Source organism: Dermacentor albipictus, chromosome 9, assembly GCF_038994185.2.
Source record: "Dermacentor albipictus isolate Rhodes 1998 colony chromosome 9, USDA_Dalb.pri_finalv2, whole genome shotgun sequence".
Classification (NCBI taxonomy): domain Eukaryota; kingdom Metazoa; phylum Arthropoda; class Arachnida; order Ixodida; family Ixodidae; genus Dermacentor; species Dermacentor albipictus.
This window is the reverse complement of record NC_091829.1, coordinates 46,305,378-46,321,557: the sequence shown is the minus strand read 5'-3', so window position 1 is coordinate 46,321,557 and position 16,180 is coordinate 46,305,378. Positions and strand designations below refer to the sequence as shown.

At 44.1% G+C, this 16,180-nt stretch overlaps 2 protein-coding genes across 3 annotated transcripts in view; one reads left to right on the top strand and one right to left on the bottom strand.

Annotated features, from left to right (window-relative positions):
- Positions 1-9,854, bottom strand: part of TER94 (Transitional endoplasmic reticulum ATPase TER94) — a 34,018-nt gene extending 24,164 nt beyond the window's left edge. Inside the window, exons 1-3 of the mRNA XM_065425749.1 lie at positions 9,695-9,854; positions 6,952-7,057; positions 5,611-5,783 (exon numbers count right to left, since the gene is read on the bottom strand). Of these exons, the coding sequence (XP_065281821.1) occupies positions 5,611-5,783; positions 6,952-7,057; positions 9,695-9,708 (293 nt within the window). The 5' untranslated portion in view covers positions 9,709-9,854. The remainder of the gene's footprint in view (positions 1-5,610; positions 5,784-6,951; positions 7,058-9,694) is intronic.
- LOC135897172 (leptin receptor gene-related protein) overlaps positions 1-16,180 on the top strand; it is a 416,125-nt gene that overhangs the window by 397,345 nt on the left and 2,600 nt on the right. Inside the window, exons 1-3 of one of the 2 annotated variants that reach the window (XM_065425757.1) lie at positions 10,039-10,517; positions 12,484-12,558; positions 15,793-15,991. In XM_065425757.1, coding sequence (XP_065281829.1) covers positions 12,518-12,558; positions 15,793-15,991 — 240 coding nt within the window. In that variant the 5' untranslated portion in view covers positions 10,039-10,517; positions 12,484-12,517. Of the gene's footprint in view, positions 1-10,038; positions 10,518-12,483; positions 12,559-15,792; positions 15,992-16,180 lie in introns of those variants that run through there. The other variant, XM_070525632.1, reaches the window with a different exon arrangement.

Below are 16,180 nucleotides of genomic sequence, written 5' to 3'. Positions count from 1 at the left end.
TACTGAAAAAAATGATACCTAATTCAATAAAATCAATTGATGCAAACACTATGAAAAGTCCTGTAAGGCAAAGGCATTTGATCGAAAAAGCAAAGCTGAGAAAATTGCATTCAAAGTTTTGCTTACTCTGCCACTTTTGTTTACCTATCACATGGAAAAATTTAATGCTTTAGCATGCAGCCCAGTCATTACTGAACACAATAACACCAAACTCACAGAAATCTGTTCATGTAAAGATTGTGAAAACCTCTGTATTGCATTGGCACTTGACAAAAAAAAAAAAAAGCTCAGAAAGTCGTCTTCACTAGCTGCGCCGACGTTCATTAGCTCGAACTTGCGGGAAGTCGCGGACTTCTTCGCCAATGAAGTTTTAATGTTGTCTGCGTACTTTTCACGCCCCGCGCACTCCGCGCAAAACACCGTGTCGAAGCGTTGAGCACGCGAGCTCGGTTCAGCCGCGTCCGTCGGCACCGAAGCGGCGTGCGGAAACGCCGAAGTCGACGTTAGGCTTAGCTCAGCCGGCTCGGCCGCTTTCGACGACACGGAATCCGAAGCGACTTGCAGCGTCTCAAAAGTTAGCATTTTCGACGGGCTTAGTCCAGGCGCATCCACCGGCACTGCAGAGACTTGCGGTAACACCGAAGTTGACACCGATCGGCACTGTCCAGCCGCGTCCACCGGCGAAGCTGTTGTTGGCGAGCTCAGTCCAGCCGCATCCACCAAGGGCACAGCAGCTTGCGGCATCACCGAAGCTGTAGTTCTCGACGATGTGCGCGCTTATTCCATGCGCGCCTCTTTTTGCTGACTGCTTTTCGCGTGCTTGCTTTCAAGCGCGCGTCTCGCGCCATCGTGACACGCGGAACAACGACACCAGGCACGCAAAAGCAAGAAATTCTTGGTTAAAAGAAGCGACTCAATAGCCAAAATATCTACAAGAACGATAAAGAAAAAGGCAGAACGAAAAATACTAGGAAACAAAGATGAATGCGAAAAATGACGTGCGCGCCGGCGAAAGCAGACGACGCGAAGGAGTCGAACAACGCGGCCGCGGGGCCGCGGCAGGCGTCACGGCCAATCAGAGGGCTGCGCCTCGGGGAGGCGCCCGTTTCACCCAATCAGCGGCTGTCTCGCGACGATTTCGCGCTTGAGAACGGGTGCCTGGGTTGCCGATCGCTCCGCTGCACGAGGGTCTACAGCGTGCCGAGGGGCGCCAGAATGGAGAGCGGGAAACCAGCTTTCAAACGAGGCCAAGATGGCGCCGATCGGTTCGCGTCGCGCGGAGCTACGGCAGCTTGAAAATGAGGCAAACCCTCGCGCTTGGCGTTCAATTTCGGCTCACCGACGTTTCTAAATTGCCGTTTTTTTAATACTTCGAGTAGGAATTGCGCCATAATAATTTGTAGAGGCATAGTTGGGACATTAAAGACTTCAAAAACGCACTTTTTGAAAATTGCCGTTTTTGACCATTTTTCGAGATTTCAAGACCCGCGTCCCCCCTTAAGCAGATTCCCCATTTTATTCCTTTGATCACTTTCCACACTTCCATAAAAAAAAAAAAGCTACAACCAAACTTGCCTTGGCTTTATTATTTGTAGGCTTTATAATGGTTGTGGTCAACAACAACAAAAAAGGCGCCTTTCGATTTTTCTCGCCTGCACTCGTGGGCACGTAACAAATCGCAAGCGACACCGATAGTAGCCACGTTTACACTGACACGTTAGAAGTGTACCCTATTCATACGCCGACGCTTGTAACACAGCAAAGATATTCACCCACCCTTAGCGGAAACATGCCGTGTTAGGATAGTAGTGAAGACAAATGTCGCAGTTTCTGCAGCATACCTGCCATGTGTTTCTATGTCACTGGCAGCTAAGCACGCCCATCTCTGTTTGTGTCCCCTCAAAGTGGACATGGCTATGTTATCGCCGCCGACTTGCTGATATTAAAGATATTGTTCATTACTGATACGGAAAAAACTGTTTCAATGAGCGTAATCTACTGATGGAAAGAAAAGAAATCACGTTCGGTTTGCTCTGCTGGCTGCCATTTTTGTAGCAATCGTTGCGACAAAAATAGCCCGGAATGAAAAAGGGGCTCCATGACTTCTGCAGCACTACCGTGCCCGTGCACGGAGAATATGCAGTGCCAATGAGGTATCTGCCCCTTGAGTGTTTTCCAAGAAGTGAGGGCTGGCTGAAAAGCTGGCTCACAGCTTCAGTAAGTTTGAGGCCCCTGTTGTCGCTGGCTAGGCCGCCATGGCATCAAAAGAAAACAACAGACTTTTGTCGAGCGATGTGAATAAATACTGCATGTTTTTGCTCTCTCAGAATTCCTTTTTGATAGGTAAGTGGGTTAGCTCATGCTATTTCGGTTAAGCAGTACTGCGGCTTAGTACATACTTTTTCCAAGCTCCAGCCAACTACGGTTTAAGGGGGGACACGGCATCTGGAGGTTTCTTAATTTATTTAAACAAATTAAACCTAAATGCACAGATATATGTATTTTCTTGTGCTGATGTTAAAAATTCAATTACTTCTTGTGGCTCAAGTAATTAATGAGATAAAAGTTCATTAGCATGCTTTTGTGATACAACAGATAAAGATATACTAGCCAGAAAGTTATATTTACTGCAAGAGTGGAAAGCAGAATGTATAAAGATTGCAGTGCTGCAAGCAGTTTTCCAATCCAATAACAAATAGCAATTTAGCAGCTCATTGAAGTTCAGTGTTTACAGCACAGCTAATAAAAAGAAAAGAAAGCAAAGAAGAAATTACGAAGGTAGACAAGTAAGAATATGCTTGCAGCACTTGAAGCTTTATTCGTTTAGTTGCCTGTAGCAGAAGAAATTACACCTGTGGCTGTCCTACAGATTGAGATGTTGCTCTGAACGGGCAGGGTGGGTAAAAAGCTTGTTTTGAGAAAATCAAGAAAAACGAACAGCTCGATTTATTCAAAAATATAGTAAAATCTTTACAGGTTACCAGCTGTAACTGGTTAGTATCCCCCTGGCACATAGTTTAAAAATTGCTGCCTGTGTGGCGTTTTTTGAGGGCTTCATGCATGTTTTCAGCTGATGCACACTTTCGAGCTGAAGCTTTCAATCACCGCTGATCTTTTTCAGCCATGGGATCCCTGCAAAATGAGCTGGGGTTAAGGCTCAGCTCTTGCATAATAGATGCAGACGCTTTGACGTTCCCTGCATTAAACTTCAGGACTGCCTCTGCCACAGCTGCCTGTATGGTGAACAGAGAGGCATGGCGATCCTTCGGTGCAAGAGACTAGATAACCGAGTGGAGGCTCTCATTGCTGGTTTGGGTCTTTCCCCTCTGGCACCTCTCAAGCAACTTCTTGTCCCTCAAACGCTCGTGAATGGGCAGCAAGGCCTGGCAAACATGAGGGGGCAGGTTGCGAGGATGCTTTGGTGCTGGCTAGCCCCTAGCCTCTGCGGCATTTTGACGGCACCACGATTTGGGGCCTGCTGGGCAAAACGTGGTTTGATTCAATTGGAGGCGACATGATAGTAAGTCGCCATCACTGCCTTGTGCATGGCATCCACGTCTCGCTTGTGGGTTTTTAGCGCCAATGAGTAATATGAGCTGTCTTGTAATAAGGTCTGCTGTGAGCCGACCCTTTCCATCGAAGCTTCGAAAACCAGAAGCCTTGTTCTTTTGAAACAAGGTTGCGCAATGCCGTACCCATGTCTTTCTGGATGTGGTTTACACAGTTCCCTTGTGTATTTTCATATAACCGTAAACATTTTTCTCTTGTAGTGCAAGTACGGCTACCCCCATTACTCAATATAGTGTTATAACGAAGGTTCAAATTCAAAAATCAGTTTATTCAAACGACTAATAAGGAATACATGTGAATCATCTGGGCCCTTAGCCTTCTCGACTAGACTTGGGCCCATGCCCATGCAGGTTCTTGGGGCCTCTTGAATAGAAAGAGGGCGCCCTTCACTTCCATTTCTCCCGATTTTTTCTCAGTATTCTTCTGGCACTGGTGATTCTTCTTCCAGTTTCCAAAACCAGGATCATTTTCATTTGGGCCTGTCTCGCATCCCGCGCATTACTCAATACAACGTTATCTAAACAAAGACCCGTAAACGGTTCAATCACGGCGCCGACGTGCGAGATATGTTCGCAGGTCATCCACGACCCATTGTACGACACCATGATGCTCCAGGGGTTATCGAGACAATTCGTTGCCAATTCGAAGTTGCCATGTCTTCGTGTAAAGTACACGATGGCTAATGTTCATCGTGGAAAACACATCACTGAAGGCTGTTTGCCGGTTTCCAGTTGCTTGCATTGCGCAAGTGGTGAGAATGTTCACAGCGAACGGGTTTGATTTTTGTTCACCGTGTATGTGCGGCGAGCACCACATCGATGTCACATCACCACACTTTCCGCACACCTCTGATGATTTTCATGTCCCCACCATTGCATACCTTGCACTTCATTCACGCAAGCAGAATGTTCACCATCTAAACTTACTATAGTAAACACAATCCTATCAAGTGGTTCAACAGGTTCAGCTGTGGCATCAGTGTTATCAGTCAGAAGGTCTTGCTTCCTTTCCGTTGCAGGAGTGGACGACAGCTGCTGGAGCTTTTCTTGGGTTCTTTTTCTGCCCTCTTCCAATTCTGTGGGCTTTGGGAACTTGGCATCGCGACTTCGGCACCTTCGCACGGCGTCAGCAGACACAGGTGCGGAGGGGGCCGCGACGACTTCGACATCTGGATCTGTTGCGCTACGCTTCTTGAAGTTGTCGATAAGCTCACGTAGCACATTTCTTGCACCAAACTTATTTCTCATATGAAATTTCTTACGGGCCATCGCATAATACAGGGTCACATCACTCACAATGACTCGACGCTCAGACAATATGGCGCACAGCCCACCGCCCAGATGAGTGCGAAGCAGATGACGCGAAAGGAATCCCGCCAATTATAGGTCACATGCGCTAAACAACCAATAAGGGGCTGCGCTGGGGCTCTCTTTTTTGGCGCAAAAATTTGAGGAATCCAATGGCAGCATGGAGCTGGAGTTGGAGCGAATTTTAAGCAGAAAGATTGCTCTTTCAAATGACACCAAGCTGTCCGTGCCACGATGCGTGAAATGGCAGCTGTGCTTCGCAAAAAAAAGAAAGTAGAGTTTTTGCAATAACCTTGGTTTAAATTGTGCAGGTATCGACACATTAATGCGATTTTGTGGCTAAAATATTGATTCTAGAGTCAAGAAAGTTGTGTAGCTGCGGAACGATAGCTGCAGACTTCCCCCCTTAACTAGGTATCGCTATGTATATATAGAAGACAGAACAGACCATTACAAGCAACATGTATGTGTATAAGTTACAATGTTACCTACGGTTTCAGAAAACAACCACTTTGCCAAGTTCCACTTATCAAACAGTCCAATTCTTCGTCATTAAACAGCACCTTGCTAAATCACTAATAATACTTTCTACATGGAAGAACTACAACTACGCATCAGTCGTACATTTCAGAGTCGAAGCCCAAAGACAGTGAGGACAGGCAGGAAATGCAAAACAGCAGGTGGCATTACGATGTGCTCCTGCCTAAACTAGCTGCAATGTGTCCTGTCTCACCTCACCACGTCTCCTAGGCGCACGCGCAGGTTGTTGCGGATGCAGCGATTCATGCGGATCTTCTCAGAGGGGCAGGTGTCGTCCGAGAGCACGATGCACACCGTCTCGCGTCGCTTCTTGCCCTTCAGCAGGACTGTGTCACCTCGGAAGAGCATCAGCTCATCCATCTTGCCCTGGACATTGGAAACATGGCTTGTACAAAATGTTTTTATTTAAAATTCCAAGGGCAGTTCCGAGGATTTCAGGGGTGTGTAATAATAAAGACAATGAAGGCTTTTATCTGGACACTTCACCTAGCTAACAAATTATCAGCACAAGCTAAAGATGATGGATTAAAAAAAGAAAGAATTGTTTCTTGCAACCTCCTCATTTTTCCCAAAATTGACGTTATATATTGTAGCAGAAGTAAGAGAAACCAAATACACAAGTTTTATGTAATACAAAACAGTAGAAATAAACAAAATCAAATTAATAATAGTAACAAGAAAAAGGCCTTTAGTATATGGCTTCCTAATTTAACACTTCAGCATCCTGGCAAATACTGCTGCATACTTAAGTGCCCACAGCCAATGGTAGTGTGGTTGTGCACTTGTGAATATTCAACCAGCGGCACATTGCTCAGGTTATCGCAGAGCTTGTTAATACAGAGTTGGAGAGAAAAATAATAACACTACTCTGTGTAGTTCAGCAAATATAAGAACACCTGTATAATTGACTAATGGTGTCAATCAGGTACAACAGGCTGTCAAAATGTTGACCACATCCTAATATCAAAGGGACCAGTGGCATCTAATTATTGGGTCCCGAACTTCAGAACTGGCGATTCCAAAGCTGTGGCCTGCAGTTTCAAGTCCTTGAGCATGCAAAATATTGTGTGCACATATATATATATATATATATATATATATTTTTTGCTGAAGCCAGTTCAAAACATGCACGAAATGCCATGTGGCTTTGAGCCTGAAGCAGGGCCACTGGATTGCACCGCAGACATCCGAGGTGGCGGCCACGTGGTATGGCAAAACCGGTGGGGCAAAAAATGTCAGTCGACACAGCACCATGGCTGGACACTGGTGAAGCGGCATTTTCCTCCGTGGTTGGATGCAATACACTTTACAACATTTCTATTATCATTGAGTGGCTGGCTACACTTACCAAGTGTAAACAAAACGCACTTCTAATTGAGTTGGACTCTATGTTTTGTCACTTTGTCGTATACAAGAGGTTTGTTTGGAAACGTGATGGCTTGAACACAGTGGAGTACTTATGTGTTACATTTATTAGGTGCTTTTAAAGAATGTTAGAGAAAAGAAAACGTCAATTCTGAGCAGCCGGGCTTACCTGGGACAGGGAGACAACAGAGTTGTCATCGTTGATGGCCTCCTCCACAAGCAGGCGGTTCGGCTTCTGCTTAGTCTTAAGGATGGCTGTGGCCAAATCTTCTGGACTGCACACACAATAACACAAGCTCAGTATGAGTAAATCTATACTGTATTCCTTTATTTCACATATACTGTCAGTAATTGATTCGATTCAGAAGAAGTAACGATGAAGGTAATGGTTTTCTTTATTTTGTATCTAGCCCAGTATTTTGCTAAATAAAACAGCATTCTTATGTTTTGCCTTATTTAAGAACTCCCAACAGTACTGCAGCTTCAAGGCTAGGTTTACGCAATTTAGGAGATGCAGCTCCTGGTATGTAGGCTAACTTTGATGAACTCAAACAAACTTAGACAAAAAGTCTGGCCACGGAAGCTACTCTCAAAATAATTTCCTTTGCAGAAAGGTGCTGCTTATTAGCTGAAGAAATTACATTAAAACGTTCATTTCTTGAACCACATGTCCAAAATAAGGTCACTTAGTCGCTATCTATGGTGTCATTTCACATGTCCTCGGACTTGCTGGGTTGTGTTCACTCGCAAACTCAACGAAATTAATTTTTAGCATGCTGCCACAATTCATGAAGTCACACAGAGAACTGATGTTGGAACTCAAGGCAGTGATGCCATCAGTACATCACTTTTGTGTGTACTCTGCCTTGCCTACCTAGCCTACAACACACGATGACTAGTGATCTGAAATTTCCCACGACCCACCTACCAAAATCTCTCAACATGTCTCTTACAGGGACATTAAAGGAAAATATTAAGTCAAGCTACCTTGAAGGCTGAGGCAGTTGCAATAATAAATGTGCCATCTGTAGCAGGAATGGAGCTTTTGTAAGCGAGAAAAATGAAAAATCGAAGTAGCGGCACCTATTTCGCACTATGGTACCTTATGTGACGGCACTGGCTGATTCATCAGTGTGTGGCAGAGATAGAGGTTGCGTGACGTTACATCAACTCATTTGTCTTGGCATGGGCGATTCATATTGAGTAGTCGCAGGACCTTCAACTGCATTTTTTACGCAGCAAGGCAACACATAAATTGGCATACAGGAAATGATTATAGACTTCTAGACGAATAACCAGTCTGTCTAACTGTGCCTAATACTTCTCAGTCTTCCTAAATAATGGCAGCTTGCAGCCCAATTATGTTAGTCACGGGCCCACCCGTTCCTGTGAGGAAATGCCACTATCATCACCAATACAGATAAATGATGCCCAGCCTCAAATGCATGCAGCGACTTTCCAAGATTGCATAATTATTACAAAAAATAAAAATGATTAACAGTAAATCTACAGGGGCTTTACCTCGTTATTATGCTGCATTGGTAGCAGTGTATATTTAATAAAGGAGCCTAAGTCAGTACTGCACTAAATCTGAAATTATAAAAATTCAAATGATTTTTTCAATTCAATAGCACAACCACGGGCACAAATGTTGGAGCCATTCTATGCCACCAAAGCAATTTTTTCAAAAATGTAAATTTCGGCGTAACGCGACACATAGTGAGGGTTCAAGCAAAGGAAACAAAGGGACTGGAGTGATTTCACATTTAGAACATGGGCTTGCACATGCTGCTTATGCGCTTTCCGAGAACACACGAAGATATATTTTAAGCCCGCCGTGCAAGAACAGGATAAACTCGTTAGAACCGCCAGTTGCTGCCAGTATGTGTGTCTACATCGAACTTTGTCACGGTTCACACCCGGCCAGAAAAACACTACGCTCCGCAGCGTCGAGAAACGTAAAGAAGTATGGTTTGTTTCGCATGGCCTCGAAGACAGCTCATCGCATTTCGCGCTACACGTAGAACACCTGGATAGTTTCCGTCCGCAATGGTTCAGTCTCATGGCCACAATAAAATGGCTACCCCGTTCTTTTTGGCCATGGTGAAGTGGACAGATGGTAGGCTACCTCACAGACCAGTGGGGTAGCAGTTCCTTCGGACTTGCTGTAGTTACGTCACAAGAGGCTGAAAGGGGGGCAAACCCCAAATATCATTGAACGCGCGAGTGCTTGTTGTGCATTGTGACCCGCGAACGAGTGGACAATGCCATCAAGATAATGCAACGAACCACAGTGACGCATTCGAGTCGCCAGTTGACGTTTAATATAAATTTCGTTTAAGTCGGCTATCGATCCTGACGACACGCTGTGCAATCATTGCAATTTGATTGATGAAACCTCACATCAGCTGACGTAAACAGTTGCTGGCGTAAATATCGCGTGCTTTGAAATGAGAGAAAGACTGCACTGTTTAACATGCAGCCAAGGTGCGGCTCTACGCGCGAAGCACTGTCACACACGTCATTCTTACTTGCGGTTTCTAACAATCAAAATCTACAAGAAACCGTATCAATAAGCACATCCAAGGTGATAGCGCTCTTAGTGCGCGTCAGTTGCGATACTGCGCTCCTGCGGGCTTTTACTGAAAAAAAAGCAACCATTAAGTGCACAATATACGTCCGCAAAGATAGCTCTAACATCACTTGTGCGTATCGCATCGCATTAACGATCATATTCAACGAAATAGCGGCATCAACCTTCAGAAACGGAACGATGACTGGCGAAAAATAGAAGCCGGCATTTAAGCCTAACTTAGGCGACAAACTAGCATCCTTCGTCTAGCGCCTATGACCTTTGATTACCGACACACAGTCAAATTTAGGCATGCACACAGAAACAGAGTAATACGTACTTTTTCGCGGCCATTGTGACTTTTCCCGATGCTGACGACGATGAACAAAGCTTTCTTACCCCAAGCCCAGCACAGAGACAGAGAACTACGGCCCTCTACGCCAACAACGCCAATGAACGGAACGACACGACATTACAGAATCGCACTTAAATGTAGCTTAATTTAATAACATTTATTATTATTGCACTGTGATAAACTTAGATGCAATTATTGAAGTGCAAAATATTTAATTTAAAGTTTAGTTTTATAGATAATTTTAGAAAATGACAAACTGCGGAGCGCCGATCGAAGTTTGGTACCATCATGGCGGGCATCAAAGGTATGATGCGAGTGGGAATCGCTGTCGTTTCGTAATTTTTCATAAGAACTATCGTATTTTCAGCGGTTTGCGCGTTTATTGCGTAGTTACGAGTCAGATTTTCTCGATAGGTGACTTTGCAAGACGACTGTATGTCGGGAAAAACGCGAAAATTTTATATTCGTGTCTGCGCTGCCGTGCTTTCGCTAGTTAAAGCAGATCAATAAAACTATTTTTGTTTAGTTGGAGGAAAGTGCTTAAAAGAATGTGAATTCGCCACTCGAGCTGCGTCTTGCTGTAGTGTCGCACAGCGTGCTCGCTATTTTTTTACTAACTCGCGCTGTATTGTTTTGTGACATTAAAACCTATTCGGTGCTAAGGTTGTCCTTAGGCAGGCAAACGCTCTTCACATCAAAAAGCCCACTTTAACATCACAAACTTGTCCAGTGAACGTGTTACTGATTCAGAACTTCCTTTCTGTCCTTGCGCTACCCATGGTCTTATCTACCGGGCGACTACCACAGCGTGAGTAATCCGTTTGTTTTGTTTGTGTGGTTGTTGGGCATATGTTGCGAGGGGGAACTTTCCGATGTTGAAGATAGAGACATTTTGCTGCGCAGAAAGTTATCTTCTGGCGCGTAATCTTGCCACTGAGAAAGACAAGGATATTGCTTCCCTGGTTGCATTGCGCTGTTTGTGCAATGGGCGGGTCGTTATTATTATCCCGTGCTTGACAGGAAAATGACAGTGCACTTTACCAATGGTAGCGAATACACAGCTTATAGTCAATCTGCAAGTTACGCGCCGCTAATTTGGCGCAGGGTACCTGTTGCTTGTTTTTTACGCTACTACCCATACTATCGACTGTTTGAATCATGATGTTTGTGCGCAGTATCCAGCATCTATTGTCTGCTTTGGCAAGTAGTTTATCGTAAAACTGGATACTTCTTTTTGAGGGTTGGCTTTTACTATGAAACAACAGGAGGCCATAAGGAGTGCGAGTGAAAAAGCAGACGCAAATCATTTCGCTTTGCAACAATTGCAGATTGCCACAGGAAAGAATCCCGTTCATTTCATTGAGGGATCAAATGTACCAAGCTGTCATTTGCGCATTGATTAAATAACTAGCACCGAACTGGACAACGCTTTCGTATACAAATGATTTTGTGGAAGGAAGAGCCCAATAAACGTTTCATCTTCGGAAGTTTTGACTGTTAATGAGTGTTTGCATGTAGCATGCATTGAAAACTGAGGAAATGCATTGTAAAAGGCTTGGCATCACACACCGAGCCTGTCATTTGTAGAAAGCTAGTAAATGGGAATGTAGCGGTAACTTACATAGAAAATAACCAAAATGCTCATGTGCTGCAAGAAATAAACTGGCTAGCTCAAAGTTGCGTGCACAGCGCTATTGAAGAACTACCGACATATTTTCAACGTGTAATGATTTTCTTTTTGCATTATATAAAGGTCGAAACCCTTCAAAACCTACAAAATTATTCATAAGCATTAGCGTACCCTAATTAATTTACTTACCATTTGTTTCTATGACGCAGTTTAGGTTTTGATGCATACGTGGCGGATGCACTATGGCATGATACTCTGCTTTGTTCCGTACCTGCTGTAGCTGTCGCTGCTACGGGCGAGAGCAGCTGTATGAAATGCATGCAGCACTCTTTTTCTGTCACGAAAGACACTGTGCTTGGTATCAACAACTAGCAAACAACCTATGGCAGAATCCCACATTTTTGCTTTAAAACGAATTGTCAATGATTCTAACATAAAAGTTACGTTGCGTATATTTCACTAGAACAAACAACTTCCTTGTGGGGTTTTTATTGATGCAGTCATCTGCAACTCTTGTTTCTGATGTCACATTTTACTGGCTACGTGTTAGTGGTCAGCTAGGAGTTTGTACGGCACAGGCGTTGGAAAAGTGACTGTATGGTCCAGCAACGCAGCCTGCATGGGAGTTCCACACGAGTGTGACCGGGGCGTCGGTGATGTATCATCACTAAAAACAGCCATCAAACAGACCCCTAGTACATAGAACTCGCTTATACAGCAATGCTTTTTTTTTATGTATCATTTGCTGAGATTGGCATACATCTGCAAAGGATTTTTATTTATAAGCAACCTCGTGCATAATGCTATTGCTACACAATGTCAGGGATGTTGCTCTGTTGTGACATCACAGTGATGTGGATGCTAAGTCCCGTATTTCGTGACCAACCTCACTATGAAATTACAATATCTTTTGATTGCTTCACTACCTTCACACTTCCCAAGCGTCATGATTTTATGCACACGAAGCATGTGGTAGTATTTCTTCAAGTTCAAAATATGTGTGTCATGACGTTTTTAAGCACCATTACCTGCATTTAAGAACATTTGTCTGGTTTGGTGGACATTGTTTTTTTTTTAACTTGACACTAAAAGAAATGCTGAGGAACGAGCTGTACATGGAGGTGCGTGCTTTTTCTTTTTCCAGGCTTGTTGCCCTTGCCTTTTCGGGGTCAGTGGGCATGACCCTACTGGTGCTGGGATGTGCCCTGCCACAGCCCAGGTGAGTGAGAAATGCAATGCTGTGTGATTCCACAAGCCAAAACACACTGTGCTCCAGCTTCACAGAACAGATTGCAAATCGACGCTTGTTTTCCCATAAGTTCTACGAATATTCAGCAAGTAAAGATGTTTTTAATCAATCAATCCTGCAGGAAGCATTGCAGTCAATTGGTTGAGGGAGCAGTGGTGGCAGCAATTCCATCATTACACCATGTTCCGATAAACCCAACTTTATCAGCTGCCGCTGTAGCTTGGCAACTGTGGTGTTGCACAACTGAGTTCTAGGTCACAGGTTTCAATTTGGCCACAGCGGTCGCATTTCGATGGGGGCCAAAGTGCAAGAGCACTTGTGTGCTTAGATTTAGGTGCACATTAAAGAACTCCATGTGGTCAAAGTTGATCCAGAGTTCCCAACTACGGTGTGCCCCGTAGTCGGATCATGGTTTTGGCACGTAAAATCCCAGAGTTTAATTTAATTTTTAGCCCTGAATTACCAGTGCAAAGGCTGGTAAAAGTTCATTATCTTGATGTGAAGTTGCTCTGGGAAATATAATATAAAGAATGTCAGAGAGACACCAGGCACTTATATAAGCAGAATTTTATTGCACGACTATAATTGATATCATGTTAATCTCATACTTTTTCACAAGACCGAGGCGTATTTGTTTATGACATACTTCACAGTTTTTTTCCAGGCTCAATTAAGAAGTTGGGCGTGCATTTGCAGAAGCCCCTCAAAACGATTTGGGTACACTCTAAGGGGCCCCTCTCTATTGGAAATTTTGGTTGTGTACTGGAAGTTGTGAGGCACCGTTTAGCGAGTGTTTTACCACAAGGATTTTTTTATATTTAGTTCATTATTAAAAGAGGTAGGAGAATCGAAATGCTGCATTGCCAGCACTCTCTCCTGCCTCAACTAGCACCTGCAAGCGACTTTACTTCTCTGCCTTCTCTCATTCCAGAGTTGAGGGGCCAAGTCTTCATTGTGGTGCGAGCGCAGTTACCCTTCTTTTTTCTTTTTCTCTTCCTTTATTGCTGCATGGTGCACTTCCGGGGGCGATATTGTGCATTCCGTATTGCATGGTTTATCGAAGTCGCATGCCCTATTCAGCGACATTGCAAGTCTTGCACAGAGGCATTTGTGCATGTGACCTTGACTCTGTGGCCAGAAGCAGGATGCCCTTGAAGGAAAGGGCGCGCAAGGTTTCATTTGAAATTTCAGCTGGTTTCGCACGCTGCAGCCATTTGATACTTTGCAGATACGATTGCCACTGCGTGGTGGACGGGCTGGGCTTGTCACGCTTTGTGCTACTCATAGGCTTGCACACGAAAAAAGAAAGTTAGACGCTAGCGCTATGTGCTTTCCTTAGTTTTTTCTTGTTGATGCGAGGCGGCATCAAGTCACAGAGACGTATTCCAGATGCGTTTCATTACTTGGGCTTCAAGCTGTCTTATTAGCTGTCAACATAGACTGTCTCTGCTGAATTGGAACATGCCCTTGGTATGTTAAGCCCCACAATTCAATGTGACCAAAATGTCCTGGTGCCATTAAAAGCCATCAGTGATCATCAGTGTTTCTAGAATTATTGTTGCAGCAAGCAGTGCGTTTGTTTACCATGTGTATCTTGCACATTAGTTGCAGTGTTTGTAGTGAGAGTGTGTTGGCTTGTCCTTGTAATTTATTATTATTTTGCAAGTTACTGCCTTGTCCTCAATATGCTGTGTGCATAAAAATAAGCTTTCATGTGGACTGCTTAGCATATTCAACTTGCTTACCATACTGAAGGTTCAGCTCTGCCTGAAATATCAGTGTGAGGCTGCAGTACTGGTGGTGACATCTTGTAATGCTTTGTTCAAACAAAGTGTGTAGAGCTCTTATTGCCCCGAGCAGCAAGGCAACCTTCACAAACAAGATTATTTTAAAGTTATGGATCTGTTGTCTTGCTTCTCTGTTTTATATTATCCTATGAGAAATGTTGTGTTGCACAAAAACATTGAGTTGTATGTAGTTGAGTACAAGAAACCAAGGCCAACCTTCATATTAAAAATGCATCTTATCCTGAAGCCCATGCTCGACTTGATCTAAATAATGCCTCTTGTGAACGTGCCGAAACAAACACAATGAGCATCTTGGGCATGTTCATGCCAGGCATCACTTAGATCAAGTGTGGGCTTAAAGTTAAGATGCATTTCTGAATATGTGGATTATTCTTTAAGTGACAAAAACGTACCTCTACTGGATGAGGGCTGGCTTCTAATCACCCTTTGTCTTCTGCTTCTCGTAAGAGAGCATAATATAAAGCTTGCAGTCTTTGTGTGCCATTCTTGGCCATAGTCAACGAGGCTGATGGGCCTCTTTGGTATTTCATGCTACTGTTTATTAAAGGCCAACTGCAGAGAAAGCTAGGCTGCATAAAAAACCCCAGTTTCGGATATTGTAGGTACAGAGTAGCCTCTATGCAATATTCTATGTTTGAAGTGTGAGAGGATGCATCTCAGAAAACTTGCGGATTTACACAGTTTTGATACTGAAACCGGAGAAAATGCCATTACTGCTTTCTGTTAGCAACAAACGACTCCAAGCTCCCAATTCTTTGGCATGACCTAGAAGGTTGGGTGCTGCCTGCAGCTGCCTGTGGCATGCTATAAAATTACGGAGGCAGCGTGCTGGGAATTGCGACATATCCGCTGACCATGAGATTCATGTGTTCTTTGCTTATGTGCTATGTAAGGGCTGGTAATAAAAAAAAAAACAATTACCAGCCCTCCAGCTTTTTCATGATTGCTTCATACGTACTACTCACTCATTACCAATTTAGCAGAAGTGACATTCCATTGCAGTTGGCTTTTAAGGTTGTTACATGGGAATTCAGTTTCAGATTTGCAGCAGATGGCAATGGTACTGCTAAATGTGACACAGAATGTTGCTTGAAGTGGCTATCCTTTTGCAGCTTGCCTCTGTGCGCAGATAATGATCTAACTGCAGCCCTTCAGTATGGGCGACCACATACTAAGTGGATTGAACGACTACAGTTGAATCTTCTTATGAGTCGCATCCGACGTGATAATAGCGTCATTATAAGCATGTATTGGTTATGTGCGGATATTGGCTAGAAATGTTATAGATGCACTTCATTACATTTGTGTTTATTATATCAAGGTTCAAATGTATTAGAAAAAGGAGATGCCACTGTCAGAGCAGGACTGAGACATGTGGTACAATTGTCATGTGCAGCAATTGGTACCCCTTCTTCGTGGTGCTGTTTTACGTGCTGTCGCCACTGCCCTCGTTGATAGCGCGCCGCTTCAAAGACGATGCGGCGAGCTCAAGCGCAGCGCAGGAGCTGGCCTACTTCATCACCACCGGCATCGTCATCTCTGCCTTTGGCCTGCCCCTGGTGTTGGCACGGTCACCCGCAGCACCCCACGCCGTGGTAAGAGATTCCTTCCTCTGGCAAACAAACATTTTGTGCACGAGACAAATTTTATTGATAAGGTGGCCATACTCCCCAAAGGGTAGATGCGCTTGCATACCTGCCAACTCTGCTGAATTTTCGGTAAAGTTACCTGGAGCAGGTGAAACCGGCAACAGCAAAGCTGTGAAAAAAGTCATTGCGATCTAA